The sequence below is a fragment of the Lissotriton vulgaris genome, chromosome 2_1, assembly GCF_964263255.1.
Source record: "Lissotriton vulgaris chromosome 2_1, aLisVul1.2, whole genome shotgun sequence".
Classification (NCBI taxonomy): Eukaryota; Metazoa; Chordata; class Amphibia; order Caudata; family Salamandridae; genus Lissotriton; species Lissotriton vulgaris.
This window is the reverse complement of record NC_141687.1, coordinates 1,804,450,495-1,804,462,917: the sequence shown is the minus strand read 5'-3', so window position 1 is coordinate 1,804,462,917 and position 12,423 is coordinate 1,804,450,495. Positions and strand designations below refer to the sequence as shown.

At 42.2% G+C, this 12,423-nt stretch overlaps 1 protein-coding gene across 2 annotated transcripts in view; it reads left to right on the top strand.

Moving 5' to 3' along the window:
* OSBPL5 (oxysterol binding protein like 5) overlaps positions 1–12,423 on the top strand; it is an 841,363-nt gene that overhangs the window by 615,131 nt on the left and 213,809 nt on the right. For both annotated transcript variants that reach the window (XM_086957869.1, XM_086957868.1), the window contains exon 13: positions 10,790–10,886. In XM_086957869.1, coding sequence (XP_086813995.1) covers positions 10,790–10,886 — 97 coding nt within the window. The remainder of the gene's footprint in view (positions 1–10,789; positions 10,887–12,423) is intronic.

The following is a 12,423-nucleotide window of genomic DNA, read 5'->3' as shown; positions in this document are numbered from 1 at the left end:
GGCATCTCCTACGCAGACAACACCCAACTGATCGACGCTCTGCCCCAGGACAACCATCAGGGAGACTCTCTACTGGGCCCCTGCCTAGGAAAACTGTCCAACTGGGTGTCAGATAGATTCTTAAAATTGAACGGTGACAAGACAGAATTTAAGATCTTGGGAAACAGGGACATCTCGAGACCCCAAAATCACTTTTCTTCCTTGCATGGGGGAGGCTCCAGTTGCTAAACTGGTTGTAAAAAATTAAGGTATGTGGCTCGATAGCACACTATCAATGTGCGAACAGGCAAACAAATAATTGGGCATCTGTTTTGGACTCCTGAGGACGCTCAGAAAGATGTTAGAACTTATCCCGGAGCAACTAAGCAAAACCGTTGTGCAGTCTTTGATAGTCTCCCGTCTGGACTATGGGAACTCCCTATACCTGGGCTCTCCCAAGTATGTCATCAAGAGGCTCCAGACAGTGCAGAATGCGGTGGCCAGGCTCCTGCTTAAACTCCATAGACAAGCACCAGTTAGAGAATCTTTGAAACTACTCTATTGGCTTCCAATAGCGTCAAGAAAAAATGTAAAGCCCTCTGTATCGCTCACAGGGCAATAAATAACAAAGCCCACCGAAACTTAAATCCCTGATCTCGTGCGGTACCCCCTTGAGATCTCGAAGGTCCTCTCACGCACACCACCTTAGCACCACGAGAATTAAAAAAATCCAGATGGGGAGGCAGATCTTTCTCCCACTTGGTCCCAAAACTGTGGAATGCTCTTCCGTTGGACCTCAGAGGGCAGCAAAATGAACTAATGTTCAGGAAAAAGCTGAAGACCTGGTTATTTCCATCAAGCCACTAAGTGGCCTTTGTCTCTCACTACAGCTCTTATCGTCAGCGCGGGGAAGCCTCTGGGTAGCCATGCGCTATATAAATCATATAAATAAATAAATAATGTAAAAGAAAATCACATTAATTGACTAAAGATTACATTTTTGGGAGTTGGACAAATAACATCCAACTAAATCTAACAGATTAATACCTTCTCTTTGTCTAGCAGGTTCCAGAAACCATAAAGTGACCACACTTATAAAACTCCACAGAAGTTAGCAGCAAGCAACCAGGCCTTGATCAGTCCTTTTGTTCCATCAAGAGAAATAAGACAGCCAAATCTTAGAATAAAAGAAAAAAGGGCATGCTCATGAAAGGGGCAAACTTACCAGTTACTCATGCTTTGTAAGACCCTATGCGTTTGCGCTTACCGAATAGAATCCAATCTAAATTTTACAGTGAGTATTTCAATCCCAGTTGCAAGAATATTTGAGTGAAGTTCAAGAAAAAATGGTTCTTGTGTTTTTTTTGCTGAAAATATTTAATTGTTCTTAAAACATCCTAACTCGTGATTTTGAATTTTAAGTAGGTCCAGATTTACTAATATTTGACGCAAGGCAGTACAGCAACACAAGCTGCTGTGCTGCCTTGCTTCAAAGGGAGAGAAAAAATTTGCCATATCTACTGAAATATGGTGCAGTATTTCTTTAACCCAGCTCTGGTGCACTTTTGACTGTGATGCGCCAAAGCCCACACCCTTGCATCATGATGCCAGGGTGTTGGGAGGCCTTAGTTGCAATATTGCAGGCTCCAGAATCTGATTCAGAGAAGGGTTCAGACTTGTAGGACCGGCGAGATCCAACTGACACTTTGGTACAAGGAGTATGAATCTGGGTACGATCAGTGAGACAAATGTTGATATGTTGTATTACATTACCCATCTTGAGACATATTTTTTGCGAACGTTGCACTGGATTGACAGAACATAAAAACAAATTAACAAGGAAGCTACTGTTCCTCTGGGAAAAGAAGACTAGGTTATGGACAGGACACCAAAGGCAATCCTTAGGATGGTCAATTGTTGCATTCACACACCCCTAGGGATGTCATGCTTCATGATCGGGCATGTGCTCGTCGTTGGGCCAAAATAAGCATAACGTCACAGCTAAGATCAAGTAACTCTTAGTTACCTTCGGCTGATATATTAATTCTTATAATTTTGGTTAAACCACAGTCTCTGTTCTCTACCTATGGTGAGTAGTCCTACTTTAGACGCTGTGTCTATCGCAGCATTACTATTCTGGTCGGAGAGCAATGCAAGCACGTGCTTTATTTATCTAGTGTGTAAGAGTTCCTGATCTTAGCAGTGGCGTTATGCTTATTTTGGCCACAGCAGGAATATTTTTAAACAGTCAGGGGACTGGGTGGTGTTTCTTTCTTTCTTAATAGCTCTTATCCTGGAAATAATCTGGAATTGGAGCTGACCTGATACTTTATATATAGGTCTCTTCCTCACATTATCGAATCCTATGTGGTTATAAGTTGTTGATTGTGGATTTGTCCCAACCCTTTTTTTGTTACCTGGCTGCGAATTGACTTAGCAGCACAGCCTTCTTATTTAATATTATTAAATATTCTTATTTTTTCAAGGACCATATTTATGCTCTACTGTCCCTGTGGGAATCGTCGTCTGTCACACAGTAGATACAAATGATACAAGTAGGTTAATTCATAATGAACATGCTTAGTGCTAATGTGTTGTGTGCTATTTGGGGTGTAATTGAATTCCTTCACCCTCTCATCTCGTCACTCTGTGTACCATGACGTTTGATTCAGTTTACTTTTGCCGATGGTCCTTTTGGTTAGAAAACCTAAGTCAAATACGCATGACACGTGGATTTAGTCTTGTGCTATGCTCTCAGAGACTCTGTATAACCTTTTTTGTTGTACCCTCCCAAAGTGGTTTCCTCTAAATTGCAGATTCAATTGGTTTGCTGCTCTTAACTTTCCATTCGTCCTGATCATGACCTCATGAATTGTATAGGTCTAAAGTAACGCCATTGACGCCTTCCTTTGGCAAAAAGAAAAGAGGAAGCATATATTGCACTTTTGTTCCTGTTAATTGTGGATCTGTTTTGCTTAATTTTCCTTTGCCATTGTCTTTTCGTTTGCACTGTGAAGTGCATCTTTTGTTATCTATGTTGTGTAACTCTGTGAGCACCTCCTCTGTACATTGTGTATTCTTAAAGGAAAATTGTTCTGATACAATTGTGCTTTATAAATATCATATTTAATATATATTTTTGGATTAATTGACCCGGCTACCGCTTTATGTTTTTCTCTTTTTTGAGTCTTTGTGTTTTCAGTTTTCAAATGTAAGTGTCTGATTCATGTAAAACAATGTTACTCTTTTGTTTTGTATGAAGTAGTTTCTTGAACCACAATGTTACTCTTTTGTTTTGTATGAAGTCGTTTCTTGAACCACTGTTGTTATAATACGTATTGGCCCCTGGTTCGAGCCCCTGTTTGATGTAACAACTTTCAAAAAGTGGTATTTTCAGAATTGTGACTTAAAATCCAACTTTGCCACTAAAGAGGGGTTCTTTAGAGATCAAACACGACTGTCCCAGTGACGGCCAGTGCAGGTAAGAGCAGTGGGGGGGAGGAGGAGAGTTGACATCACTTACTTGGAAATGCCATGAGTGCAAGGTAACTGGTTTTCTTTTTTTTAGATTTTATTTCCCCTTGTTGTCATCTGTCGACTCTCCCCAACCTCACCGCTCTTGCCTGCACCAGCCGTCACTGGACTTTTCTAACTAATCCCAATTTAAAGTTATTACTTATTATTTGTAATAAGGTAACCCAATATTATATTATGGGAGGGGTAGGCCTTGCAGTAGCGAAAAACAATTTAAATGTTTTTCACTGCCAGGACATGTAAAATTTAGAAGTGCATGTCCAACTTTTTAAATGCTCGGCACCCTGCCCTATATGCTGTTTAGGGCCTACCATACAAGTGACTTGTGTATTAAAAGGGAAGGTTTCGGCCGGACAAAAGGTTTATTTGGCCAGGTCGGAATGGCAGTTTAAAACTGCAAACACCGGCTGCAATGGCAAGCCTGATACATGCTGACAGGTCTACTTAAGTGGGTGGCACAATCAGTGCTGCAGGCTCACTATTAGCATTTAATTTACAGATCCTGACTACCTGTAGTACCACTTTATTAGAGTTTATAAGTAAATTAAAGGTCCCAATTGGTGTGAGTCAATTTTACAATGTTTAAAGGAGAGAGCCCAAGCACTCTACCATTGTTCAGTTGTGGTAAAGTGTGCAGAGTCCTATCGCCAAAAAATACCATTAAAAAAAATAGAAGTAATGCAAAATATTTGGGGGAAGACCACCCTAAGGCAGACAGGTCTAACAGGATGACCTGACAATCAATGGTTGACTGAATGTCCCTGATAACCTATTGCTAAACGAGAGCCATTCCTGGTTTGTTTGCTGGGTAGAATGGCATGGCAAACAGTGTGGCACTGAAAGTTCAATCAGGAACCTGGCGTAGAGGAACTGGTGAATAACTGTCGATATTGTAGGCCTTTATGAATGCATTGTTACATTGAATAAGTATAATTTCTGATTGAGAATTAGTAGAACTGCCATTCACTGCACCTAAGAACTTGTAATAATGAATCCTGTTTAATTGTAAAGTAGGATTTATTATTACCACTTTAAAATTTCCACTTTTAGAAAGTTGTTACAGTAAACAAATGATGGACGGAATGCTGACAATGCAAACTTTCTCCCCCAGTCAAAGGATCTGGGTTAAACCCATCGTTCTTTTGCCCACTAAGCCATCCCAGTTTGGACCCAGCCATATGCAAATCAGTCTTGACCCTGTGCCTCATGGGAACAGTCTAGACCGAACTGCCAAGCCAGGAACTCCCTGGACCGGAAACAAGCATCCTGGGACTGGTTTCAGGGTATGTCACCCTTCATCAGCCAGGCTAGCTTTAATCCAGTGGCACATTAAGCAAGGGACCCACGTCTGGGCATACCCATCACACTTAGGGCGAAACGTGTTACAGCAAACCAATGATGGACGGAATGCTGACAATGCAAACATTCTCCCCCAGTCAAAAGATCTGAGTAAAATCCATTGATCTTTTGCCCACTACGCCACCCCAGTTTGGTACCACTGAAGTCAAGCTATCCTGGTTGATGAGGGCTGAAAGCCCATAACCGGTCCTAGGATGCTTGATTCCAGTCCAGGGAGGACCTGGCCTGCAGTTCGGGTTGGACTGTTCCCATTGGGCGCAGGGTCAAGACTGATTTGCATATGGCTGGGTCCAAACTGAAATGGCATGGTGAGCAAAATAACAATGGATTTAGGCCCAGATCTCTGTACTGGGGTGAATGTATCATATTGTTCTGCATTCTGTCTATCAATTGTTGTTTTTGCATTTGCCATGCCTAGGGGGACAGATATGCCCAGACGTGGGTCCCGTGTTCTCCATGCCACTGGAGTCAAGCTATCCTGGCTGATGAGGGCTGAAAGCCTGAAATCGGTCCTAGGATGTTTGATTCCAGTACAGGGAGGACCTGGCCTGGCAGTTAGGGATGGACTGTTACCATTGGGAGCAGGGCCAAGACTGATTTGCATATGGCTGGGTCCAAACTGAAATGGCATGGTGAGCAAAACAACTATGGATTTAGGCCCAGATCTCTGTACTGGGGTGAATGTATGACATTGTTCTGCATTCTGTCCATCAATTGTTTTTATTTTTAGAAAGTTGGCATTTTCTGCTCTTAAGCCCTGTGTGCCTTCTGTTTGTCTCCAATACATGTCTGGGATGGGTGACATCTGGGCTTTGTACATTCTATCTAGACAGTCACACACAAAGGGAGCTTTAGTTTGCATGATGGGCCATTCCTATCCTGGTGGGTCATCCTGGGACAGGATGGGAGGGAGGAGCTGAATGGGCTGTGTCCTGCTCACACACAAAGGGCCGCTCAACCCACTGTAGGCTGTCTGAAGTCAGGGCAGGAGGGAAGACCTCTGTGCACTTCAAAACCCCTCTTTGAAGTCACCTCCACTTCAAAGGCATCACTGGGTATAAGAACTAAACTTCTGACCCTACCTAGTCAGTACACTTCTGGAGCTGTGAAGATTCTGCCAGGAAGGACGGCTGCGCTGCTAAAGGACTGCCACTCTGCTGGACTACTGCTTTTCTCTTCTGTACTGGCCTGCCTGCTGCACTCCTTGCCTGGATGAGAAGGATGTAGTCTGCATCACTGAACCCAGAGTTGCTCAAAGGGTTTTCCTGCTTGCCTCCCTGTTGGAAGTCTCAGAGATATCAAAGACTTCAATTCATCTCACCAACCAGCACCTGAACTCAGCCATCTGCGAGTCCTACCCTGGCAAGTGGTGGCAATCCAGTCCCGGCCCTTGGAAGTGGGTTTTCTGTATTACAGTATCAAAATCTACGCATCACTGTCTTTGCGCTAGTCTGAACCGACGTATCTCCTTTGGTGCCGACGCATTGCCGCTTCGAGGACATCATAGCACCATTTGTGTGGCTCTATGACGACGCCTCGCCTTCATCACAAGGGATCGATGCATCCTCAGGGAAGGTACAGTTTACAGCGGGCTCTGCATGGCTTCTGTATCCGACCCATGCTCTATCCTGTCAGCCTGGCTTTTCAGATTTAAACCGGTCCAGCTCAATCAGATAGCCCCAGTTTGCGCTTACGACTATATTGCATTAATCCTTAAAAATGTATATCTCTAGTTCTACTTATTGGATTGTTGTTGTTTTGGTATTGTTTTGTTTAATATATTAAACTCGATTTGTCTAACCTAGTGTGGATTATTTTGGTGTGATGTTCTCACTGTTTTACTGCTTTAAGTATTGCACAAATGCTTTACACATTGCCTCTTTAGTTAAGCCTGAATGCTCTGTGCCAAGCTACCAGAGGGTGAGCACAGGTTAATTTAGGGTGTGTATCTGACTTAAACTGACTAGGAATGCAATCCCTACTTGGACAGGGGGGTGCATACTTGTGCCAACTAGAGACCCAACTTCTTCTAGCAACACCTCTTGATTAAACTGTGCCTACAGAGAGTGACCCCTCTGACCTGACCACGATGCCCTAACACACTTAAGTTAGGGTCACTATTAAAGGTGGTGTGGATCAAGGACATTCCTTGTCCCATATATGTGTGCTAAAAGATTATTGTAGAACAGGGATCCCTTGAGCCTTGACAAATGCCCTTGACTGTTGTTGCCACTAGTATGGGTAGAAACAAGTTGGCTTGATCTGGCTGAAAGGACCATTATACCTATAGGTATCCAACCATTTACTTTTAACAATACCTGAGATACCTTTAAATAAAGGAAATTCCATAAGGTTTACCACAAGGTATTCTTCAATTTATCAGGAACCCACCTTGATCCCGTTGTTTCTTTGTTAAAACTCCCTCTCAGGGAGGTTGAGTCGACCCTGGTAGTATTTTCTTACCAGGATGGAGCAAGGAAGTCAATGATAAAACATGCCACATAATGTGACTGAGTCTTCCTCATTCAATATGATGAATATTCCAGCAGTGCCTAGGGAGGCATTTAAGTGAGACACTATTTGCACCGACACTGCATCTTTTTGTGTTTAATCTGTCTTTTTTCCATTATTGTAGGCAGAACACAAGTCATTTAAACAGCTCTATCCTAGAAAGAACATATTGTATGGCAACATGCACACAGTCAAATATATTTAGTTACATCATTAAGATGTAGTTAATATGAATAATTAAAAAAACACTGTACTATGCAGTAGGCCATATGCCTGGTCATGTAAGGTATAATATAAAGTGCGTTGTCAGCAGTAAGCTTGAAAATTAGGGGAAACATATCTCAAACAAGGTGTTGATAGCCAAAAGGTCAGGTTGATCTGAGAAAATATAATAAACAAAGCATAATCTTTAGTTTAAAGACATTGGGCAACGCAGACTGCCTAGAATACCTTTGTGTCTCTGCTGCTGAATTGGGTTTTTTCTGGTGAAAGTGCTTCCACCGACACAGTGGGAACACTTTAGTGAGAAATGAATGGCTGGCAGCTTGCTAAATGTTTACCAGAAATACCCCCCAAAGAGGGAGTTTATTTCTGCTAAACAAAATGTTTTTCGCCGTTATGCATTAGAAGTCTTCTGACAGAGTCAAGGAGTCATTTTGTACTTTTTCTTGCTTTTTTCTGGTCGTCACAAGCAAAATACACAAGAGTTGAAAAGTCCACCTTATACAGGCAATGGCTCCAAAGTGTAGACCCAAAGGCCATTCAGCAGATGAGAGCAGACAGTGATTGTAAATGACCGCAGGGAATTTTATGTTTCAGTTGAACAGAAGCTATGCTGAATTGTGGCGGGATTCCCACTCTTCATAACCTTGAATATCCAAATCTGTGTTTAAACATAACAATGGCAACTTGACAGTGGCGGCTCCTCCGCTATGGTGGAGGAGCGTTGCCTCTCTGCTTTTAAGCAGTGCGAAGAAGAATCTTCCTGCTGCTTTACTGGTGGGCAGGCGGCTCTTCTCTTGAAGCAGGGCAGGGGAGGAGTGGTTTGCCCACTTCTAAGTGCGCATTGACTGTTTGGTCGGCCCTCTCAGGCTGCCTAAACCAGGCACACTTTCCCTGTTCCCCATGCAGGCAGCCTGCATGGAGAACAAGCCCAGGCTCCCATTCCCTGGTTGAGCGTCCAACCAGGATGCTCAGAAACAATCACAATGCTGCTTTGCAGCGTTCTAGTTGGTCAGGAGAGCCTGGGTGCCTAGTAATCACAACACTGCATTGTAGCTTTGTGATTGGTCAGTGGGGTCTGGCTGTGCTTCAGTCTGAGATGGACCAGAGCAGGAGCGGAGAAGCAGGCACAGACGCAAAGGTAAGTTTCTTTTTTTTAAAAAGTTGAACAAAAAAATATATGCTTGACCCTCCCAGGCGACCACTCCCCGCGCGACCCGCCTGCCCTGCCACACGCAAGCGGTGCCAGCTGCTGCTACAACTTGAAGATATCAATCAGGTGCCATTAAGTATTGTAACAATTGAAGTATTGTTGAATTAGTAGTTGAATCCAACCATCAAGTCAATGACGGTTGGAGAAACAATTTACTGGTTCTTCCTTCAGAATAGTAATAGATTGATAGTCCTGAAGGCATTTTCTTTATGATAAAGTATGATTGGATCCCAGCCCCTTTTTTCCTCAACTGGATCACTCTCCATTGATGATACACATTAAGTACTGGAAGATACGAGCCGAAATGTGCTCCACAAATAAAATACATTTTTCTATATAATGATTATTCATACAGTAAGCGATGATTTTAAAAATCAACATTGTATCAAGTTACCCCACCCACTGAACTTAACAAATTTAAGACATTCGCTGACCCGCCCCTCACATTGCCAGCACTTGAAAACATATTGTCATTGGAGTCAGGCCATAAACTCACCTCCCGGATCTTCAACATAACACAACGGGACTCTTCAGTTGTTGTCCCGCCATCCCACGGGGCCTGGGAGGAGGACTTTGTGGAGAGCATCATTGATGAACAATGGAGCTTTGGTTCCAGGCAGTTAGAGCGACTGTCCCCCAATTATCGCAGGAGGGTCATCCACTTCAAATATCTCCATCGGTTGTACCGCACCCCCACACACCTGCAAAGAATGGGTTTGCGCTCGTATTCCAACTGCTGGCAGTGCGGATCCTCCAAGGCCCCCTTGCTCCATTTAGCCTGGGAGTGTAGGCCCATAGCAAATTAACGGCTGTCAGTATTGCATTATATAACGACTATAACTGGGCAGGAGCTCCAGTGCACTCCGATGGTGGCCCTGCTAGGTGTCATTTTAAGTGTGCTGCCAAAGTCCAGGAAGCTGCCAGCAATGTTGTTAATATTAGCAAAAAGACAGGTGGCCTTACATTGGGGAGCTGCCTCCCCCCATCTATTAGGGAGTGGGTCGGGATGTGACATACTGCAGGAAGCACCTGGAGTATGCAAATCAGTGGGAACTCATGCCTACTTGGTCCCGCCCGCGGGACATCTGGGACCTAGTGGCGCAATGGATGCGCTCTGATGCCGCTGAGAATCTGTGATGTAATTGTATTGTTAAATTGGCATGCTGTCACTGAGAAACTAAGTGATATATCGTTGCAAACTCTGTACGGACAACATAGTGATTTAGGGACTTATGTGTACAGAGTTACTGTGTTTATGACATTCTCCACATGATGTTATACATGCATGTCTCAGCACGCTGGACCACTGTATCTCGATGTCTGTTAGGGCGGGCGGTTCGCCCTCATGTATTGTACTGCACTTTGTGTTGTTGTGTGTAATCATATTAAAATCAATAAAAAAAAATATTTAAAAAAACATTGTATCTAGCTGTTGTGGGCCGTGCTTAACTCTTAAAAGAAATACGTGCATGGGTTCAAAGTTTTTCTTTGGAGTCCACTGCCAGAACTATATGCTAGGATTACCAAATAGCAAGACTGTCTAGTCTTGATTCTACTTTTTCATTTTGTGGGTGTATTTCTAGTTTTCTCATCCTCGTTCTTTCTTCTTTTTCTGCCTTTTGTGCCTTGCTCTTGTTCAAAGTATTATGTTGGAAAACACGTTCTTGTGCTGTTTCCCACCACCTGCACAAATTAAGCATTGGCTACTGGCACGTATTTAGCACTTCTTCTCCAAGATTACAAGCCAGGATAATTTTTATATGCATGACTAGCAGTTTGACAGACATTAGAAATCAGTTGCCATGTTATTTTTTGTAACCATTTTTGTTTATTGGTTGCCAATGCTATATAATCAAATACACTTTGCTCAGCAGAATAACCACAATATTAATGTTCATGTGTGATTTCCAAATAAACCTCAAAAAGTTCCCAGTCTACGTGTTCCTAAGACCAATCTCTTTTTTCTCACAGGTATCTCATCATCCACCAGTATCGGCCTTTCACGTCAGCAACAGGAAGGATGGTTTTTGTATAAGTGGAAGCATTCTAGCAAAATCCAAGTTTTATGGTACTATGTAATTTTGAATTTAGTGTGAAAAAAAATCATGTCTTTTATGACTTTCTGAACACTTGTGTTTAGTTTCCTCAATATCTATGTGTAAAAGCTAATTCTGGAAAATTCTGTGTCTAGTAGAAAAGTGTAATATTGAACTACGCAAAATATAACAGTGTAGATTTTCGAACTGGTAACTGATATGGGTTTGCTTATTGAACTAGTAGAAGGCTATGCTCTGGTTCAAAAAGGAGATGGAGGACCTCATTACGATGTTGGCAGATGAGATACTCCGTCATAAATGTGACGGATATCACGTCCACTGTATTACAAGTTCCATAGGGTATAATGGAATTGTAATTTGGTGGACAGGATATCCGTCATGTTTGTACCCTGTCCGCCAAGATCGTAATCAGGCCAAGAGTCTGCCTACTCTATCAGAATGCAAGTGCTGTGTGTGATGCGTTAGAGGGGCAGATCTTGTTAACACCTCACTGTAGACAATTTGTTAAATGAATTCCTCACTTGTCGTCTTCCATTTTGAGAACGTACTGTGGGAGCAAAACCGAGTTTCTTCTGTCAAAATGTTCTGTGGTAGGTATTGTAGGGCCTGTTCCTCAAATGTAGTAAGGAAAAAGAGGGGTAACCCATTACGCCTCACAGGAACCTAGATCAACGTGTCTTTAATAAATAGTGGCTCACTGGGGACTCAGTACCAAATTACTCTTGTGGGTGATAGTGTACTTTACAAATACAAATAACATTGATATATGGTAAGCATTAGACATTAGTAGTAAACAATTTACTTCTGAAATTAATTCAAGAAGAAGTAGATAGTCTGCTTACAAAAAGTTCATTAGAAAAGATATACAAGAAAATGTCAAGGAATGTCAAATATAGTTTGCAGTGTCCTCTGTGATCACACAGCGAAGATACATTGACATGGAGTATAAAAGTGTATGTACCAAAGCTGATAACGTGGATCAGAATAAGTAAATATAGCCACACAATTGTTGTAGTTAAACCAGTCCTCCTTATAATACTGCTTGTGCCTGCTCAGATGTCAATGAAGTTCAACTCTACAGGTCATCATTAGGACAATTGCAATTAGAGGGTGGGAACCATTAGTGCCACCATGGCAAATGGGTGGCAAAAACTTGATGAGACAAGAATTCATTCTTTGAAATCCTGTAACAAGTATTCCTCCTGAAAGCAGCCTCTGCATGTAGAATTTAGGCATGCAGGAGCTGGGTATGTTTATTTTTCCTGACCAATATTGATGTGAAAAAGAAAGTACAGCCTCTAAATATTCTGCAGTTTTATTTATATATATATATATATATATATATATATATATATATATATATATATATATATATATATATATATATAAATATGTGTGTGTGTATATATATATATACATATACATATATATGTGTGTGTGTGTATATATGTCTATGTATATGTGTGCCCTTTCCTTCCCCCACTTTCCCCCTCCCTCCCCCCGCATTTTCTCCTCCCCACTTAACCCCTCCTTCCCTCTCCACTTTCC